Below are 22,412 nucleotides of genomic sequence, written 5' to 3' on the forward strand. Positions count from 1 at the left end.
TTTTAGGAATAGAGAACTTTGAAGAAAGAAATTATTTGAGGGTGAAACATCTTGTTCATTTTCTTAGAATTTGCATGGTGCCTTCTAAATTGCCAAAGGAAGTGAGACCTAAAATTCTGACGACACTAAATGTATCAAAACTACATAAAATTGGAGTGAAGTTCAAGTTGGGGTCAACTACAAACTTTTTGATATAAAATTCCGTGATGAAATATTGGAAATTCCACGGCTTAGTATATGTAGCCCGATGGAATATGTAGTGAAAAATCTTTTGGCGTTTGAGCAAAGTCAATGTGATGATAATCTCTTATGTGACTATGTTATCTTCATGAATTATCTTGTTCACACTCCCAAGGATGTGGAATTGTTCGTTCGACAAGGAATTATTGAAAATCTTCTTGGGTATAGTGAACAAGTACCAACTCTTTTTCATAAACTTGTGGAGCAGGCTACTTTTGATTCTTATTATTTCCAGTTTTCTTCTCTTGTTGAAGATCTGAATGCGTATTGCAGAAGACCTTGGAACAAGTGGAAGGCAAATTTGAAACAAGAAATTTTAAGAACTCCATGGACTGCCATTTCTGTCATTTTTATTGTCATTCTTCTTTACTTGTATTCACTTTCATAAAGGCCGCATTTGTGTCCTACAGAAAGCATATAAAGATTTCTATCATTTATTGTTACCAAAATGTTAAAAGAGTTATTCCTATGGCATGCGTTTTCTTTTATGATCTATAATACATGTTTTGGTTGAGAAGAGGTCTATAAATTTAATTAATTGCTTTAGTCTTTAGGAATATTTAGCTTTAAATATGGGATCTATTTACTTGTGTTGGAGTCTATTTACTTGTGTAGGGATTAATTTAAGATTATTAATGCTTTATTCTTAAATGTATCTTCTTCAAGAATTTTATTTTATTTCTGTATAAGTTGAATCATTTGTTTGGGGGACTTAAATAAATAGAGCAATTGTAGCTTCAATCATTTGACTCACTCAGCTTCTATATTGGGTCTATGAATGTAATGCATCATAAGAAATACTGAATGTTGGATCTTTAGCTTGAAATTGTAAGTATGCAAATACTCTCTTATATATATATGTTTGTTTTATTGATTGAAACAATTATCATATACTATTGAGATTACATTGTTTGTTCATTTTCCTCTACTAGGATTTTCACTTTCTTGCCTTTCAAACTTTAATAAGATTGTGCGCATGTACACATAAATTTCACTCTTAACTTCTGTTTTTATTTCTTGTAAGACATGAAATTTTTTTCGTTCATTCCTCTTCATCTTTGCAAAGGAATGTGTTAAATTAAATAAGGAATAGACCATAAGAAATATTAATTGATTTATGCTACTATGCTATGAATTTTCCATCCCTGAATTAAATGAAATATGGTATTTATGATTGAGTCCTTGACACCCATGAGGGCTTGGCGGGATGGTTAGGCATATGGTTTGCTTCCATGAGATCTAGGGATTGAGCACCCTCACGGTCACCTACATGGCCAAAGACCATTGTTTCTCATTTCCTAAAGATTACAAGGTTTGATAGGGGCTTCAGTTTCAAGCGGGCTTGCAAAAGTAACCCCAAAACGATAGCGCTTTGTTAGCGCTCAGCTAAATGCTAAATGGACCCTTATCTTCTGAACTCTTATCACTTTGATCCACATATCTAAATTAAGAAGCTCTCTTCAACTAGGACTGTAAACGAGCCGAGCCGGCTCGGCTCGGCTCGATAAAAGCTCGTTTAGAGCTCGGCTCGATAAGGCTCGGTTCGACTCGACTCGAACTCGAACTCGGTTCGTTAACCGAGTCGAGTTCGAACACAGTAAAGCTCGGCTCGTGGGCTCGCGAGCTTGGCTCGGCTCGGCTCGATTAAGCACTGTACACTTAATAGGGTGTTTTGGTGATTTTTTAAACTATTAGGTATTAAACTGATATTTTTTAGTGAAAAAAGTTTAAAAAAATGACAGTTCCCCCCCCTCCCCCCCAAAGTGCAAATTTGAAATAACACGATACACCAAAACAGAGCGTCAATTACTCAATTTCAGTTCCCCATCCCAGTTGCCCTAAATCCCAAATCGCAATCAAAGACCCCTAAATCCCAAATCGCGAACCAGACACTCTGAAATCGGTAATCTCCTAGGAATGTTATTTATATATATTTAGAATATTTTTTTGATTTTGTAAGATAATAGACATTTTGTAATGTTCAAAACTATCATGGTTAATTCAACATTGGATGTAAATATGAAATGTTGTACGCAGGCAGATTGTTGTAAAAAAAGGGAACTTGGCTCGATCAAACCCGGATAAATGGTGGTTTGATCGAGCCTTATCGAGCTCGATAACGAGCTCGCGAGCCCTTATCGAGCTCGATAACGAGGTTGAGCTCGAGCTCGACAAGGCTCGCGAGCTCGATATCGAACCAGCTTGCGAGCCGGCTCGAGCTCGACTGAGCTCGAGCTCGAGTCTCAATTTTGAGGCTCGCCAGGCTCGAGCTTGAGCTCGAGCTCGACACTGTTGTAAACGAGCCGAGCTCGATAAGCCAAAAGCTCGACTCGGCTCGGCTCGTTTACACCCCTATCTTCAACTATGATCAGAGAATTAATATTTACTGGCAAAGAATTACATTTCTCTTTTAAAGGACTTTATAGTTTATATATGTAATTTTATCATCATCATTTTAAAGGATATCAGTAATTTAACCAAAAATTGGGGGCTTTTAGTAATTAACCAACTTCCCAGACCGTAAAGTTTCCATCCAAATATTTCATTTAAATACCAAAATGCCATTTTCCAACCTTAAAAAACGCATCTCAAATTTTCTTTTGCCAAAATTAACTAAACCCTCTCACTATATTGTTCTTACAAAACCCCCTCAAAATTTGAAAATTACTTTCAACCCCCTACTATTAAAAATTTAATTTAAAAAAAAAAAAGAAAAGACAAATAGTAGAAAAAAAAAGCTCACATCACATAAAAAAAATGCGGGAAGTAAAAAAGGTAAACTCCTCCCAATTAAGAGGCTGCAACGTTATCATTATTTTTTCTTATTAAATGGAGCAAATGAGAGAGATAAGAAAAGAGAGATATTAGGGTTAAGGTATTTTTTCTTTATTCCTCTTAGTTTTTAATTTTACAATATTATTTTTATGACAATTACTCTTTTAGCCCCGAGCTTTTTAATTAAACATAAATGTTTTAACGGTTAGTAAATAATAGGGGGTTGAGACAATTTACAAAATAGGACAGGGTTTTTGGTAATGTTGATATGATATAGGGAGTTTAGACAATTGTCCCTTTCGCTTTTTAAAAATTTGGGAAAACTGAAATAAGTTTGCTAGGGGCATAAAGGATTTTGTAAAAAATAACGAAAGGAAAAAGTGCAGAGGAAGCTTCAGTAGGAAGAAGAAAACAGAATCTGAAAATTTCGTTAACTAATTCTGTTACAGCACATAAGCACTTATATAGCCAATATTTATTATAAAATGACAATGCTTTTAAATTATGTAATTACACTTAAGCCATGTAGCTTATACAATCATTACAAAATAGACCTAGCTTCTCTAAAACTACTCTCTTTCACTTGTTCCTCACAGCACCTTTGCTTAACATTTCCCCTTAAGCTAGACATCCACTTTGTTTAAAACTTTCTCAGCACCTTTGCTTAACATTTCCCTTTAACCTAGACATCCACTTTGTTTAAAACTTTCTCAGCACCTTTGCTTAACATTTCCCCTTAAACCAAACATTTTCCTATCACCAAAAAAATGAATTTTCACTCAACCACAGACCACTTCTTATATCATAACATCAGACTAGCATCAAACCACAGCATCAGACTAGCTTCATACCACTCCTTATATCATCAAGCACAAAACTTCAAACTGAATTATCAGTCAATCAGCATACCACTTCTTATATCAAAGCATCAAGGAAGAACATAAGAGCTGAATTAACAATAATATACAGTAAGACAGATCAATAATATGCAGCCAAACAGACCAATGATTATCCAGTTGCTGTGTATTGTTGTTCCAGATCTGGTAGCGAAGCAACTACATTCAGTTTATCTTTTAGCATTAAGAATCTTTGTGCAGGGAGGGCTTTAGTAAGAATATCAGCAAGTTGATATTCTAATGCGACATATTGCACAGCTAATTTCTTATCCATGGCTAACTCTCTTACGAATGAACATCAATCTCGATATGTTTAGTCTTGGCATGAAAAACGATTCGATGACAATGCACCTGCACTCATATTATCACACCAAAGTACAGGAACATCATTTATCTAAATTCCAAGCTCTTGAAACAGATGCTGAATCCAGACTAATTCTGTGGAAGCTTGACTTAGGGCCCTATATTCAGCCTCTGTTGAAGAAAGTGAAACAACTTTTTGCTTTCTAGAACCCCATTGAACTAGATTGCCTCCAAGGAAGATACTGTAGCCAGAGGTGGATCTCCTATCACTTACATCGCTAGCCCAATCTGCATCAGCATACCCTTCTAAAAGAAACTTTGCATTTTTCTGGAAAAATAGTCCATGCTGAATAGTCCCTTTAATATACCTGAGCACTCTCTTGCATGCAATCCATTGATTAGTCATAGGATACTTAAGGAACTGACTTAACCTATTGACTGCAAAAGCCAAGTCAGGTCGTGAGAGTGTTAAGTAGTGAAGGCCCCCCACTAAGCTTCTATACAGTGTAGGTTGATCAAAAAGGGGACTGTCCTCTTTTCCCAATTTCGTACTTGTGGCCATTGGGGTATTACATGGCTTACATTCAGTTAAACCAGCTTTGCTCAATAAGTCTTGAGCATATTTGGTTTAAGTGAGAAGTAAACCTGTCTCATTCCTATAAACTTCAAAACTAAGAAAGTAGCTTAACTCTTCTAAAGTTTTAAGTGCAAAGCAGCCATTCAAATAAGAACAATTTGATCAATCAACTCTGAATCATTTCCAGTAATCAAAATATCATCAACATACACAAGTAAGTATATTACTTGAGTATCTTTCTTGAAGAAAAATAGGCTTGTATCTAAAGTGGAACACTGAAAACCCCAAGTTAAAAGTGCAGTTTTTAATTTATCAAACCAGGCTCGAGGTGCCTGTTTTAATCCATACAAGGCTTTGTTGAGTTTGCACACATGCTTGGGATGAGTCATATCACCAAAACCCTTAGGTTGCATCATGAAACAGTCTCTGTGAGGTCTCCATTCAAGAAAGCGTTGTTAATATCAATTTGTTGTATCTGCCAACTATTATGGACTGCCAAGGAAAACATAATCTTGATGGTAGTTGGTTTAATAACTGGCAAAATTGTGTCAAAATAATCAACCCCTGGTGTTTGTTGAAAGCCTTTAGCCACTAACCGAGCTTTGTATTTCTGAAGTGTGCCATCAGATTTTAATTTGGTTTTGAATACCCACTTGCAGCCTACTATATTCACATCGGAAGTGGGAGGAACTAACTCCCATGTGTTGTTCCTTTTTAATGATTCAAAATCTTCATTCATAGCTTGTCTCCATTCTGAAGTAGTTAAAGCTTCAGACACACTTTTTGGTTCATATAGGATGGAGGTTGTTGCCAAATATGCTTGACTTGTAATCTGATTATTCCTAGTTTTAGATCTGGTGAGCATTGGATGACAGTTTGTAATAGTATTGGTGTGTGCTGTAGGTACTAACATTGTTGCATTATTCTAAGAGATGGGTAAGACAACCTCCAGGTGTATTTTTGGAACTGAAGATTGATCAGAAGCAGTGTGAAGACCTGATGCATTTAAGATAGAATCACAAGAGAGGTTAGACACATCATATTCTGTAACTAAGGGTAAGACAGAATCAACAACAGGCCTCACTAAAACACTTGGTGTAGGTTCTATTGTAGCAGATGTATTAATGGGTTTAGTTGAACATTTTGTCGAAAGATCCCCTACACATAATGAACCATCACTTGGTTTTCCAGTAGGTAAAGGTAAATCAGTAGCAACAGTAGCAAATGAAGTTGTATTAACTTCTTCAGTAGGAGACACATTATTACCAGTAACAAAAACACAATTGGAGTCTAAACAATGAGCAAGGCTCCAAGATGAATAAAACCCTTCAGAACTGGTGTTTGTAGATACTTTTGTAAGGTCAAGATTTTTCAGTTGCACACACTTAAAGTCATGTTTAAAAGGAAACATTGTCTTGTTGAACTTAGCTTGTTTAATGATATATAACTTTCCTGTGGAAGACAAGCATTTAAAGCCCTTATGAACTGGGTTATATCCTATAAGCACACATTGCTCAGTGTGATAAGAAAACTTATGCTTTTGATAGGGTCGTATATATGGGTAGCAACAACGACCAAAGACCCTAAGATCAGTATATATAGGTTTTTTACCAAACAGCTTCTGATACGGTAAGATATCTTCAAGAGCAACAGAGAGCAGTTTGTTAACAATGAACACTACTGTGCTAAAAGATTGCCACCAAAAACATAAAGGCATTCCTACATGAGCTAACAGAGTTAAACCAAAACTCTGTAATTGTTCTATGCCTTCTCTCCATCTTCTCATTCTACTGATGTAAATAGGGGCAGGGGAGTCTAAAACCTATGCCATGAGTTTCCAGATATAAGGTGAAGGACTTGAACTCCCATCCCCAATCAGTTTGAAGGTTCTTCAGTTTAGCATCTAATTATTTTTCAGCAAAACCATGAAAACTAGTAAACACCTTAAAGGCTTTAGACTTGAGTTTCAAAGGATATATCCACATGTATCTGTTGTAATCATCCACAAACAACATATAATATTTGAATCCTTCTGAAGAACACACTGGTGTAGGGCCCCATAGATCTAAATAAACCAGTTCAAGTGGTCTGGAAGTCTTAGAATTCGACAAAGGAAAAGAAGTCTGAGATAATTTGCCAAATTGGCAGGCTTCACAAAAAGTTTTATTATAAGCAGACATTCCAGGTACATGCAGTTTATTTAATACATGCTTAAGAGTTCTTTCTTGGGGATGTCCCAATCTAGCATGCCACACCATCATTGAATTATCAACTACATCAAACTGCACCATATGTAATACATCAATGGTCTTATTATTATGACTAGAACTATAATAGAGAGTGGAAGAAGCAGCCACATTAAAGGAAGCAGCTGGAGCAGACACACCAGAAGATGAAACCACAACAGGAAGAAAGGCTTCCAATTGATATAAGCCATCATTTAGGACACCTTGAAGAAGTACATCTCTAGTGTTCTTATCCTTTATAAGACAACAATCAATATGAAATTCAACTATTACGCCATTATCCTTTGTAATCTGTGAAATACTTAATAAATTCTTTGATATATGAGGTATACACAACATATTTCTAAGATGCAACAACCTAGAAGCAGGGCCAGAAGTTAGAAAAGACTCACCTGTGTGTGAAATAGGTACTGTTTGTCCTTTCCCAACCTGCACTTTTGAACCACCTTGATAGTTATCTTTAATGATCAGATTGTTGGCATCAATTGTCATGTGGTTTGTGGCACCAGAGTCCAAAAGAGCTGAAGCCATTTGCTTATGAAAATTAGACAAAGAACTTTGCTGTCTCTCCAGCCTAATCTCATGTGTGTGAAGTAACAATTAGGCTTCTTGTAGTGTCGTTTGACTACTACAAGCTATCAAGTTAGCCACAACAGCATCATACTCTGGCCCTAAGTCGTCTAATGTATACAGCAAAAGTTCTTCATCTATGATATTCACTCCACTTGCAATCAATTCATCTCCTAATTCTTTCATTTTTAATACATATTCACTCACATTACAACCTTCTTTCTTAGTAGTCTGTGATAGGTTTCTCAGGTGCAAGGTCCTAGCTTTGGATACCGACTGGAAATGAAGTTCTAATATGTTCCATATTTCATATGAAGTATTGCATTTAGCTACATGCCTAAACATTGATTCAAAGATTGTAGAGTAAAGCCAGCTTACCAAGAATTGATCAATTTTCTTCCAAGTAAAGTAGCTAGGGTTTTGTTTCTTCACTGTCTGTCCTGAGTCATCCAATTTCTCTAACAAGATCATCAGTGGACACTCTTTTTCACCAATAACAAAACCTTCAAGGCCATGAGATGTCAGAGCTAGCAGAATTTGTGATCTCTAGAACGAATAGTTTTTCTTTAGCAATTTTACAGAGATGGCAGGTAGAGTAAGTGGAACTCCCAAAGAAGTGAAACTGGAGCTGGAGCTATGAACCTCCATGTTTGTGTTGCCAAGATTACACGAAAAACTTCAAGATAGAGGACGAATTTTCCCTTGGACGTTGGTCTAGGGCTCTGATACCATAAAGGATTTTGTAAAAAATCAAGAAAGGAAAAAGTGCAGAGGAAGCTTCAGTAGGAAGAAGAAAACAGAATCTAAAAATTTCATTAACTAATTCTGTTACAGTACATAAGCACTTATAGCCAATATTTGTTATAAAACGGCAGTGCTTTTAAATTATGTAATTACACTTAAGCAATGTAGTTTATACAATCATTACAAAATAGACCCAGCTTCTCTAAAACTACTCTGTTTCACTTATTCCTCACATTACCTTTGCTTAACAGGGCAAAATCAGAATATGATATTATTTGGATAGAAAGTTATAGGGTTTGGGAATCTGGTTAATACTAACCTCCCAAATGTTTGGTCCATTTAATTAATATCCCTCATTGCGATTTTAATTCCTTTATTTAATTTGCATCGCCCACACAGCTGAGTTTGGTTGAGTTTCAAGTTTGTATCATTCAAATTTATTCTAGAATTTTATATTATTTGTGCTTTTACACACACACATATATATATTATCATGTTTGAAACCCACAACAGTAGTTCACTGGAGAACCAAGTTATAAAATGGACGTGTACTTTTGTTAAAAATTAATAATAATCTAAAAAAAAAAATTTAGAAACCCAAAAAAAAAAAAAAAAAAAAGAGAGAGAGAGAGAGAAAATTAAGTTAAAATTCTTAAAAGCCAATTAAGCTTCAAATTAATACTTTTTATTATCTTGTTTAGTAATTTTGGTAAAGGATTAAATTATAATTAAATAATCGATTATATATTTATGTATAAATACTAATAGAATCATATTTTAGATTTGTTCTCTATACTACTCTTCTAATTGAGTTGTGTAATCTTCCGTTTCTACCTTTTCAATAGTAATTGTATGATCAAAATTTCAACCAAAATAATTGTCATGTGCAACACCTAATTGGTTATGTCCATTTGCTAAAAGGCAATTATTTTTTAGGTGTAATTATAAGGATAATATTTATGTAAGAATTATCCTTCTATAGTAATTTATTGGTTATGAACATATAAGGATAATATTTATGCAAGAAATATCCTTCTATAATAATTATAAGAGTTGCATGTTGTCTACCAATTTGTAAATTTAACATTATGTTATAATTGAAGTCATTGTAGTTTCAAGAATAGATTTTTAATTCTTTCATAAAAAAAAAAAAAAAAAAATATTAATTACTGTTTTCTCATCGGTGATGTTGCTATTTCAGCAAACTATAAGATGGATAATACAGAAGATCATGCACCCATTGATATCAAGAATTTATCGCTTCTCTGAGAAAAGAGTTTGAAACATTGCATCCCTTATCTGATGAATGCTACATCTATAAGGTTCCTCAGAGCAGGCGTCAATTAAACGTAGGGCTCTACAATCCAAAAGTAGTCCCCATTGGGCCGCTTCACCATGGTAGAGAACAGTTGAAAGCTATGGAAGAGTTCAAAATAAGATATCTGCAATATTTTCTTCAACAAACCAAGGTAAGCATGGAAAAGTTTCTTACATTTATAAAGGATAGAGAAACAGAATTGGGAAACTGTTATGCAGAAACCATTAAGCTTGAAAGTGATGACTTTGTAAGACTTGAAATTTTTCCATTAAGCCAATCATTTTTTATTTCTGTTTTTATTTCTTGTAAGACCTGAAATATTTTTTATCATTCCTTTTCATCTTTGCAAAGGAATATGTTAAAATAAATAAGGAATAGACCATAAGAAATATTAAACGATTTGTATAGCTATGCTATGAATTTTCTACCCCAAAATTAAATGGAATATTGTGTTTATGATTGAGTCCTTGACACCCATGAGGGCTTAGCCGGATGGTCAGGCATATGGTTTGCTCCCATGAGATTTGGGGATTAAGCCCCCTCATGGTCACCTACATGGTCAAAGACCATTGTTTTTCACTTCCCAAAGATTGTAGAGTTTGACGAGGATTTTAGTTTCAAGCCAGGCTTGAAAAGCAAAATTAGATCATTATTTTAACATTTCATGATTTATCTAAATTAAGAAGCAATAAAAGAATAAGCATAATTTGAGTGTACTTATTATGGCTAATCACTGTGTTTCCTTCATGCCACCATTTTCTTCTCCATGGCAATTAACATTAGTTTTAACTATGCTCTCTTCAACTATGATCAAAGAATTAATATTTATTGGCCAGTAACATTAACACTCCATCCAGGTGGAACTACATTTGTCAAACGCGAACCAACTAATATAATAGGGCAATCAAAACTTGAATTTCTGTCAAGGTTTTATTTTTGTGAAGCTTTAGGTTGGTTGGTTAATCACTTAATTGGGTTACTATTAAGTCATTGACAATTGTCTATCGCTGAAGAAGTCTTTCGTAGCATAAAATAATTTTCCAATATGATCTAATTTTATTTACTATTAAAAAGACTTCATAGTTGCCATGAAATTAATATCATTTAGCCAACGTGAGTTAAATCAAAATGATTAGGCTAACTGCAAGAAAAAATAAAAAATTAAGTTTTCATAAAGTGTGTATCGTTTTGTTTATATTTTCACTTCCCATTTATTACATTTTTCAAATCTGTGTTTTGTACATATTATTTATCCATTATTTTAGCCAATATCATTAAATGTATATTTTTTTTTTTTTAAATTTATCCATTTGAAAATATTATTGTATGAAATCAATTTATTTTTTTATTTTATTCTACAATACAAAGTTGTGTTATTCACATGTAATAGAAAATATAATCAGTAAGCACCTATTTATTACACTATTCTGGATAATTATTTTGTTATCCTATTTAGATTAAAAAATGAGATATGTAATTGTTTACTTATTAGGCCAATCCAATCTGAAAATTAATCCAACTCAAATAAGATTTTTTTATCTAAAAATGAAAAGAGGGTGGGACTTGTTTTTAGATTATCTAACTCTATTCAACCGAAGACATTTTTCTTTCTCTCCTTCCAATTTGAAAATTAATCCACCCAAGACCAACATCACTGGCCACTAGTCGACGTGGCCGGAACAGTGCACGACTGCTTGGATGTAGCCAACCGTGTGCCGATCTGGCTATAGATCTGGTTGTTTTCGACTAGATCCATGATGGATCTAGCCAGAAATGGTCATATCAACACACGATCGGCTAGATCCAACCAGTCATGCATCGTTCTAACGATTGTCAACTACTGTCCGGCGGTGGTGGCTGGCGGTAGGCATTGCTCTTGGGTGGCTGGGGAGCTTTAGTTAATTTTTAAACTTTTATTGTGGGGATATTTAGCTAAATTAACAAATGTAGGAGGTTAAAAAAATAATCTAAATATTTTCAAAAAATGTACAAAACAACTATTCTGTCTTAAAACCTTTTTCAAAAAATATACCAAACAATTATTCATCATTTTATCAAACTCTGATATAATTTTCAGATATTTTACCAAATACATTTTCAGATTCAAATCTAATTTGATTTGATTCAACTCAACTAAACTTAAAACACTTTTTCAGAATAACATTTTTCAAAAAGTGTAACAAACAGGCCTAATTTCTTCAAACACCTTTAGAAACGTTTAGAAACAATTATCACTGTGTTGTGATTGTAAACATAACTTTATCTTGAAATTATAATTAAATACAAGTATCGTGAATTGTAAAAGTAACAAAAAAAAAAAAAGTTTTTTTAACAAAAATGTGAAGAAGATAAGCATTCTCAAATTAAATAGCAAATAAGTATTTTTTATGTCATATTTTGTAATTTTAATAAAAGATAAAATTGTAATTAAGGAAAAGAGTTATTAGGGTTTAATATATAAGATAAAAATTGGGAGGCCAATAACATTGTAAAGATCAGAGAGAAAAGTTGAAAATTTTGGAAAATTGATTCTCGTATATGGATTAATTGATAAGTGAGTGTTTACAAAGCTCATTTATACAGTAGAGCTTCAAGAGAGTAAAGTAAGAGAGTGAGCTAAACTGAGTAAGTAGCTCAAGCAGCTTAACTGCAATATTTGACAGTTATACTGAAACGACGTCGTTTCAGTAATGTTACAAAGAAGCCCATGCCTTTTGATGGTTAGACAGATTAGTCCTTTTTAACTAACTTATACTTACATTCCCCATTGAACTAGACTAGGTGTGTCTTTAGCATTTTACCAGTTTGTTTGGCCCGTATACTAACATCCCCCCTCAAACTAGACTGAGTGATTCTTGGCTTCTTTTGCTATGACCAACTCTTCATAGATTCTTCAGGCCCTGTATAAACAGGCATAATTGCTTATGGGCAATCTTCAACTCGAATTTGCACATTCAACAGCTTTATTTTTCGTCTAGCAACTTCAAGCTCAACAACTGTAAAACTTCGGTAACTTTAACTACTCAGGAACTTTAAAATTTCAGCAACTTCAGCAGTTCAACAACTGTAAAACTTTAGTAGCTCAACAATTGAAAACTTCATCAACTTCAGCTTCAGTAACTTCAGTAGCTCAATGACTGTAAAACAGAAAAGCTACATTTTGCATTTGTAGCTCAAATTTGCGACTGCATTTTCAGTTCAACTTTGCTACTCAACGACTTAACTACTTAAACCATAAACCAACATAAACCATAAGCCAACTTAAAACATAAAACTCTGCATTGATAAACTATTTCAGCAACATAGCAACTGACCATAGAAAACTCAAATCTGCTCAAATTGGCAATTGCATTTTCAGCTCAAATCTGCTACTCAACAATTCAACAACTCAGCAAACGTAACAACTAAAAACAAAATACTACTCAGATCTGCAAACTGAACCTACAACTCAAATCTGCAAACTGCTGCAGTCCTAGCTCAGATAAGAGAATACTATATCTGTAACTCAAACTCAAATAAGATAAATTGCATCTGCAACTCAAATATGTAACTAAGGACCTTTTTAGCTATATGTTTTCTTGACTTACAACATTCAGCTTGTTCCTAAGTTCTGTAAATTGAGCAACTGATAGGGCTTTAGTTAAGAGGTCGGCTATTTGGAGCTTGGAATGGACATACTCTATGAGCAATTTTTTGGCAAGAACTTGTTATCTAATATAGTGAGCATCGATCTCAATGTGTTTGGTTCTTGTATGAAATACAGGATTGGCTACTAGGGCCCCTGCACTCATATTGTCACACCAAATAATATGAGTGACATTAACTTGTAAAACCAACTCAATGAATAAACTCTGAAGCCATACAATTTATGTGGCCGTATGAGCTAGAGCTCTATGTTCAGCCTTTGTGGAAGAAAGTGCTACAACCTTTTGTTTTCTAGAACTCCACTGGATCAAGTTGGGACCCATGTATACACAATAGCCACTTGTAGATCTTCTGTTCTCTAGGTTGCTTCCCTAATCAGCATCAGCATCAGCATAGCATTTAACTTTTAAAGTGCTAGCTAGTTTGAAATGTAACCCATAGTGCAGTGTACCCTTGATGTACCATAAGATTCTTTTACAAGCCTACCACTAGAGCTCTGTAGGTGCTTGCAAGAACTGACTCAATTTATTGATAGGAAAACTGATGTCAGGTCTTGTAAGAGTTAAGTATTGAAGGGCTCCTATGGTGCTGCGATAAAGGCTTGGATCAGCAACGAGTGCATTGTCAGTAAAGCAAAGTTTAGTGCCTATAGCCATGGGTGTAAAGCAAGCATGACACTCCATCATCTTAGTTTTAGATAGTAGATTAGAAGCATATTTGCTCCGCTTCAAATGAATACTAGCGGCTATTCTAGTTGCTTCCAAGCCCAAAAAATATTGTAAAGAGCCAAGGGTCTTAAGAGAAAACACTTAGATCTTTCATAAGTTGAGTGATTAAACACTTATCTGATCTGGTGATAAGAATGTCATCTACGTAAACAAGTACATAGATTAGAAATGAGTTGTGACAAAGCACAAATAAGCTTGAATAAAAAACTGAATTTTGGAACCCTTTGTGATATAAAGCAGACTTCAACTTATCAAACCAAGCTCTTGGAGCTTGTTTAAGTCCATACAAAGCCTTATTTAACTTGCAAACATAGGAAGGCCTGGTAGGATCCTCAAAACCAACAGGTTGGCTCATGTAAACTTCTTCATTTAAGGTTCCATTCAAGAAGGCATTATTAATATCTACTTGTTAGATATCCCACCCATTTGTGATAGCTAAGGTGAGGATTATCCTAATGGTAGATGGCTTGAAAATTAGACTAAAAGTCTCAAAATAGTCCAAGCCAGGAGTTTGTTGGAAACCCTTAGCAACAAGTCTAGCTTTGTACTTTTGCAGGGAACCATCAGCATTATATTTTGTTCTGAAAACCCACTTCTTGCCTACAACATTTTTATCAGGAAGAGGAGGAACAAGAGTCTAGGTGTCATTTTTTATTAAGGCATCAAATTCACTTTGCATTGCCCCATTTCCATGCAGGGCTATGGAGAGCTTCAAAAATAGTGTTAGGTTTAGGAATAACAGCAGTGATTTCTAAATTAAGAGTTGTGGAAGGTGTTGTGTTGAAAAGAGCTGTTACTGCTTTGGATCTTATAGTCATAGGGTGCGTATTTGAGGTAGATGATTTGAGACTCATGAAATCAGTAGAATTCTTTAGTGATGTGAGATCAACCTCAAGTGAGCATGATGGTAAAGTATGATATTCAGAGGTGACAGGTAGATGAGGTTTTGAAGTGTTTGAGCTTGTAGACTGATGTGTGGAAGTGTTTGAGTTTGTAGATTGAGTTGTGGAGGTGTTTGAGTCTGTAGGTTGAGGTGTGGAAGTGTTTGGTGATGATGGATTAGTTAAAGGTCTAGGTTAAGATATGGAATTATAGGGTAATGTAAGATCAATCTCGAGATTACAGGCTGGTAATGAGTAGGAAGCTATAATAACAGGAAGGGAATCAACTGAAGTGGTTAGGTGTGTAGACTGATTTGTGGAAATGTTTGGTGATGATGTATTAACTAAATGGGCAAGTTAAAATGTGGAAGTGTATGGTAGGGTAAGATCAACTTCAAGATTATAGGTTGGTAATGATTGGGATGTTGAAATGACAGGAAATGAGTTAACTGGAGTATTTGGGTATGGAGGTTGGTGTGAGTGTGTGTCTAAAGGTTGTAACTAAGTTGAACTGAGAGTAGGTAAGGGAATGTGATGTGCAGTATGTGATTTTGTCAAATAAGCACCAGCTGATGCTGTTAAAGAATCAGACTTACCTGAGGAATTAGTTGCAACAGAGGGATCTTTAGAAGGCCTTTGTAGAGACTTAGGAGAAGGTATAGGTTTGAATGGAAAATGTAGAGATGAACTAGATGTAGACTAAGTATGGGATGACTTAAAATTAGATTGAGGAGCAACTTGAGGGTGAAAGGTGTTAAGAGAAAAAGCAAACTCTAGTTCATTGAATTTAACACTATGTGAAATGACTAGTTTACCATTAGGTTGTAAACATTTGTAGCCCTTATGAACTAAGCTATACCCAACAAAAACACATTTGGTACTATGAAAACTAAACTTATGGCAATTGAAAACTCAAAGGTAAGGGAAACAAGAGCATCCAAAGGCCCTTAAGCTTTCATAGACAGGAGATACTTTAAACAACATTTGATGAGGTGAGACATTGTTCAAAATAGAAGTAGGCATTCTGTTAATTAAATAAACAGCAGTTTCAAATGATAGCCACCAAAACTGAAAAGGCATTGAAGCATGAGGAAGCAAGGTCAATCCTGTCTCCACTATGTGCCTATGCTTTCTTTCGCTTCTACCATTTTGTTGATGGATATGTGAGCATGAATGTCTAAACTGAATGCCTAAGTTTGTGAGGTATGTATGAAGTGTTATGAATTCCCCTCCTTGATCAGATTGTGAACATTTTAATTTGTAACCAAATTGCCTTTGAACAAGGTGATGAAATTTAATAAAGATGGACTTGACTTCAGCTTCAGTTCTAAGTGGAAACAGCCAAGTGTATCTACTGTATTCATCAATAAATTGTATGCAATACCTAAAACCTTCAGAAGAAGGTAAAGGGGCAGGACCCCATACGTTACTATGAACTAATTCTAATTAATGGAGCAGTGGCATGAGAAGAGGAAAAAGGGAAATTGGCATTGTGAAGTTTGCCCTATTGGCATGCATCACAGGATAAAGAAGAAGTTTGTGTGTGTGTGATAGATTTTGAGTTAGGTAAGTGGGATAAGATTTTATGTAAGATGATAGAATGTGGATGCCCTAGTCTTCTATGCCAGGTTATATAATCCTAAGCATTTTTATTAACAGTGAAACATGAAATTTTAGTACCAAGAAGAGCTAAGGCAGTATGCACATTAGTTCTAACATTAAGATAATCATTTTTAGGCACATCAAGAAGGTTAGGCAAATAGTAGTAGGATGCACATTAGAATTTTTAGACACCGCAGATGCATTATACACATCAATAAAATCATCATTTGTAGGCACATCAATACTTTCTTTATTCATTAGAACATTGCATATTATAGGATTGCAAGTATTTGAAACAGAGGACAAAACATTCGAATCAAGCTTACAATGCTCTTGAGTGAGTTTTGGACTGAAAGCAATAGTGGTATCTAGGACATTCTGATTACAAGTATTATTAGAACAGTAAGAAGACAAGTCATTTTTTACTACATTATTACAATGTGAAACACAATTATTTAGGCTAAAATTTTGACTGTGAGACTGTGAGGGTTGTGCGAACAAATAGGTTTGGTGTAGGGAATATTTAGCTGGTATAGGCCTTCTTTAAGATCCCCTTGCAGTAACATTTCCCTAGTTATTTGATTATTAATAATGCAACAGTCAGCGTTAAATTCTATAGTCACATTATTGTCTTTTGTAAACTTTGAAATGTTAAGTAAGTTTTTGGTAATTTTAGGTACACATAATATGTTTTTGAGATGTAAGCATTTAGAATGAAAATGGCTGGGTAATAGAGTGTTACCAGTATGGGAGGTGCAAGGTGTTCACCATTGCCCACTTGAAGTTGATTTCGACCACAATAATCCTTGCTGACTTATAGATGACTCAAATCTGAAGCTACATGATCAGTAGCTCTAGAATCCATGTACCATATGGGGTCAGTAGGGGTGAAATGTGTAGCAGTGGCTGATTGTGAACTTTGCAGGTTTGGACCATAGTTTGCAGCAGGGGCATAGTTAGTAGTGTTTGTAGCACCATAATTTACAGTACAGGCATAATTTGCATTGTTTGATGCTGCTAGAAATGCCTAATTGGTACTTGTTGGTTATTTTCTTGGCACACCAAAAACACTAGAAAAAACAGCAGCATTGTTAGAACCAAGAGATATAGGAGTGATGCCTGAACCTAGAGATACATTTGTGAAGCCAGTAACTCCAAAAGAAGGGCCAAACTGAGATGGTTGCTTGGAGTCAGGACAAGAGCAAACTAATGAGTATTGGAATTATGAAACTGTTGAAAGTGTGAACAAGGAAATGAGGACCAGGAGAACCAATGAATTGTGAGGAGCCATACTACAAAGCTCCATTATAAGCAGCATTAAACCTGTGCTAACACTGCATTGCTGAATGTCCTGTCTTGTTACACACTTGATGGATGAGTTTGTTCCTATTAAAGTCACGACCTCTGCCTCTTCCATATGACACATAACCAAGAGGAGGTCTAGGACTAAACATCTGATTACCAAACTGTTGAAGAGCTTGGTTGTGTGAACCAATTGAATAGGTGTCAAAAGGTGTTGTATAGGACTGATGATAGTGTGGATTACCAAGTGAGCTAAGAGAAGGAACATTACTAGTGAACACGGGTGAGGTTAAGGGCTTGTCAATTGTTTGGTTTTGTAGGAAGTTTGAATTGTTTCCTGTACTCCTAGACACATTTGTGACAGCTAGATGAGCAGAGCTGTTATATAGTTCAATGGAGTTGAACTTCTCTAATCTGATCTCATACTTCTGAAGTAGAAACTGTGCTTCTTGAAGTGTGACAGAATCAATTTTTGACTCTAGCCTAGAAGTAAGGGTTACTACTACAGGATGGGCCATATTCTGGTCCTAAACCATCAAGGACATATTGCAGTAAATCCTCATCTGAGATGACTAAGCCACTAGTTAATAGACTCCCACTTATCTCCTTCATTTTCTTAATGTAATCTCCAATGCTTAGATTACATTTTGGTGCTGTTTACAACAAATTCTTAAGGTGTAGAGCACGAGCTTTGGAATCATTGATTAATTCATTTTCTATAACCTTCCAAATCTCAGTTGAGTATCTACATTTTGACACATCGCCAAACATGCTTTCTGATATAGAAGCCAGTAGCCAACTAACCAAAAATTTATTTGTACGTTTCCACATAACATAGTCTGGGTTGATTTTATCAGATTTAACCCTAACATCTTGTTTGAGTTCACTTAGGTCATCATCAATTGACAATTCTACAAGAATTAAAGGTGGAGGGCAAGGAATTTTACCGAGTAAATGATATTCAAGCTCATGGGAGCCGACAACAAACAAGACTTGCGAGCTTCAAAATCGATAGTTGTCGCGTGTGAGTTTAAGGTTAATTACTTGTAAACTGGATGCCAATGCAGAGGTTGAACGATTGAGTGATTCTCTAAGCATTTCCTCAATGCGATTAGGCAAGATTGAGGAGGATGGACCAGGTGTTTTGGCCATTTGACGTTTGTCAAGGCTTTGATACCATGTAAAGATCAGAGAGAAAAGTCAAAAATTCTGGAAAACTGATTCTCGTATATGGATTAATTGATAAGTGAGTGTTTACAAAGCTCATTTATACAGTAGAGCTTCAAGAGAGTAAAGTAAGAGAGTGAGCTAAACTGAGTAAGTAGCTCAAGCAGCTTAACTGCAATATTTGACAGTTATACTAAAATGACATCGTTTTAGTAATGTTACAAATAAGCCACACCTTTTGATGGTTAGACAGATTAGTCCTTTTAACTAACTTATACTTACAAACATAACTCTCTTATATTTTATTAGAAAAACAAAAATAATATTATACAATACAATTTACACACCAAACATAATATAGTATAAAAATATACACTATAACATTCTACCAAACATTATATAATTCCTTATAATATTATATTATACAATATAATATTATACAAATGCAATTTAAATAATATATTTCAATATTGTGTACCAAAATGTCCAGAATTATACACCCGAACTCAAAGTGTGTATTGTCAGTCAATTTTGGTATAAAAGTTCTAAACGTGAACAAGAGTTGTTTAGTTTAAAGGGAAGTGTCAGTCATCAAATGAAGAATATAAGGTCTCTTTGTAATTTGTCCCCTGTTTCTCCTACACGATGTCGTTTTACTCTTATGATTATTGTTGTAAAACAGTCATCAGCTTCAGCTCGTTACAAGTATAAAAAGTGAGATGTTGCCTCTGTAATTACTTACAAAAAGAAAACACTCATTAGTTGAATATTCTTCGAATTTTCTAGAGAACTTTCCTCTCTTCTTTTGAAGCTTCAGATGGTATCAAAGCCAAAGACTGACGTCAATGGCAGGAATTCCTGGCAATAATCTCTCTAACAAAAATGCAAAGAAGATGCTTAACAGCTCAGCTAGTGTTACTCTTCAATTTTCAACTCTACTCTTCAAGTCATCACTCCAAAACTAACTAGAGACAATTACCGAGATAATTATCAATTTTGGAGGTCTCAAGTTCTCTCCACAGTAGGCGCTCACGACCTTGAAGAACACCTAACAGGTTTAATTACATGTCCTGAACCTCTTATTGTTTTAGATGATGAATTGAAAGAGCTAAGCTCAAATGAAATTAAAGAAACCCTAGGAAAACAAAAGATTAATATGGAATATAGAGCTTGGAAAAAGACAGATAAATTTCTTGTCACATGGCTCTTAGCGTCAATCTCTGAATGCATGTTCAGTCAAGTATCGAAATGCAAGTTCGCTACTGATATCTGGTTTGATCTTGAAAATGAGTTTTTGGCTTACTCTAAGGCTAGAGCTCTACATTTGAAAAATCTACTCCAAAATACACAAAAAGGCAATATGAATGTCAGTGAATATGTTAAGAAAATGAAAGGGATTGCTGAGAGCTTATCATCCAGTGGTCAAGTTGTCTTAGACGAAGACTTATTACAGTATGTTTTAGATGGATTAGGACCAGAGTTTGATGCAATGGTTGTTAACCTGACATCCAGAATTGAATCCAAGTTTGATTTAATCACTTTACAAGAAGCTCAATTCCTGCTGCAGAAGTATGAACTGAGACTTGAGAAATTTAATTCTCTTGACTTTCCAAATTGCTCAGTCAATATGGCTGTACTCAGTCCCAACATGAACAAATCTCAAATTTCTAACTTTGCACCAGTATCCATAATTTCTGCTGAAGGTTCCTCTAGAAGTCTTGGATCTGAAAATTTTGGGTCAGTAAACCATATGATCCCACTGTAGAATGCTCTACCCGTACCTTCCCAGAATTATCCCTTGATTGCTAGAGGATTACCGATGAATCAAAACACTCTTTATTGCTTGTCCAAAGCTATGAGTTAGCTTGGTCAGTACAATGTTTCTTCCTATAGACCATTTGGCTATGTTGGAAATGGCAGAGGAAGGGGCAGAAACAATGGCAGAGGTAGACCGATTTGTCAAGTATGTGACAAAATGGGCCACACAGTCATTCAATGCTATCATTGTTACAACTCCAGCTATAATGGCTCTACACCTTAGTTCAATAGCTCCAGTTATACTGGTGGTGCTCTAGCTCCTTTAACCCATTTTAGTTCTGGTGGTGCTCTAGCTCCTTTAGTCCATTTTAATTCACCATCACCACAGCAATTTACTAGTTTCTCTCAAGACTTAGGTGTTAATCCTGGCAGTATTGGTGCTAATTCATCTAGTAATACTTTTGGCACCAGGAATAGCTTTTGTGGTCCTCAAGCACAACAACATGGGAGCCATAATTCACAGTCTCCACAGTGTCAATTTGTTGATCACAAAAGCAATCTTCCTACTCAACTCAACAACCAGATCTTCAAGGTTCCCAATCCACAAATGCAACCCTCAAATCAAGCCTATTTTGTTGCTCATTCACCTATACCATTTCCTAACATGAACTGTTTTCATCCTACCACCATCAGCTCCAACATGCTTCCTGATCCAACATGTTATATGGATTCTGGTGCAACTGATCATGTTGCATCAAATCCAAATCAGTTAACAACTAGTTGAAGTTATAATGGTAATGATCAACTACAAGTAGGCAATGATGAGTCTCTAAACATCTCCCATATTGGCTTTGCTTTATTCCCTAGTTCTTTGAAATCTAAATGTGTTTACTTAAAGAAAGTGCTTTGTGTACCTAGGATTACAAAAAATTTGCTTAGTATTTCAAAACTTACCAAAGATAATAATGTAGTTGTTGAATTTGATTCTGATTATTGGACAAAGCTTTCAGAACAGTTCTGCTACAGGGAAGACTTAAGGCTAGTCTGTATCAATTGCAAATAACCTCTAGCCTGCCATCGCACACTTCTCCTCCCTTGCCACCATTTGCTGTTGCTTTTAGTAGTCAGTCTTACTCAATTCCTCAGTCATATGTTATTGCAATTTCTAATCAGTCTTTAGGATCTGTTTTACAAGAAGTAAACAAGTCTAGTTCTGTCAATAATGGTTGTATCATGACTGATATATAGTCCTCTGATAACAATTATAAGTCAGGTGCTACTACCTCAAATATGTGCAAAACATCTCTCTTATGTAATATGCCTTCTCTAAATAAAACAATATCATCATTACCTTCCTTGTTGTCTTTACCTTGTGATGAATTACATACAAACACCAATAATGCTTGTGAGTTTAACAGTGCCAATCAACCTTCATTAAATAATAAATCATGTGTTTTTCAAGTTAGTAATAACAAAGAGAATCAATTGTCTCTTTGGCACAATAGACTAGGACATCCACATGTTGAAACACTACATAAAATTTTGTCTCATATACAGCAAATTTCTACTAGTAGCATGTCTCAATTACCTTTTTGTGATGCATGCATGATAGGTAAACTTCACAAAAATAACTTCCCAATGTCTCACTCTAGAGCAACAG

The 22,412-nt window shown here is 35.1% G+C and overlaps 2 protein-coding genes across 2 annotated transcripts; both read right to left on the reverse strand.

Moving 5' to 3' along the window:
* Window positions 1–4,305: 4,305 nt before the first annotated feature.
* LOC116126339 (secreted RxLR effector protein 161-like) lies at window positions 4,306–4,776 on the reverse strand. Its single transcript, XM_031412026.1, has one exon. It carries the CDS (start codon window positions 4,774–4,776, stop codon window positions 4,306–4,308), a length of 471 nt encoding a protein of 156 aa, XP_031267886.1.
* A 427-nt stretch (window positions 4,777–5,203) lies between these two features.
* On the reverse strand, window positions 5,204–5,704 carry LOC116126340 (uncharacterized mitochondrial protein AtMg00820-like). The gene has a single exon (XM_031412027.1). It carries the CDS (start codon window positions 5,702–5,704, stop codon window positions 5,204–5,206), a length of 501 nt encoding a protein of 166 aa, XP_031267887.1.
* Between the last annotated feature and the right edge of the window lie 16,708 nt (window positions 5,705–22,412).

The sequence above is a fragment of the Pistacia vera genome, unplaced genomic scaffold (assembly GCF_008641045.1).
Source record: "Pistacia vera cultivar Batoury unplaced genomic scaffold, PisVer_v2 Contig179, whole genome shotgun sequence".
In the NCBI taxonomy this organism is placed as follows: domain Eukaryota; kingdom Viridiplantae; phylum Streptophyta; class Magnoliopsida; order Sapindales; family Anacardiaceae; genus Pistacia; species Pistacia vera.

What these genes read in the sequence shown, in the direction of transcription:
- LOC116126339 (XM_031412026.1), bottom strand. Translation starts at nt 4,776, where the DNA reads ATGGCCACAAGTACGAAATTGGGAAAAGAGGACAGTCCCCTTTTTGAT.
- LOC116126340 (XM_031412027.1), bottom strand. Translation starts at nt 5,704, where the DNA reads ATGTTAGTACCTACAGCACACACCAATACTATTACAAACTGTCATCCA.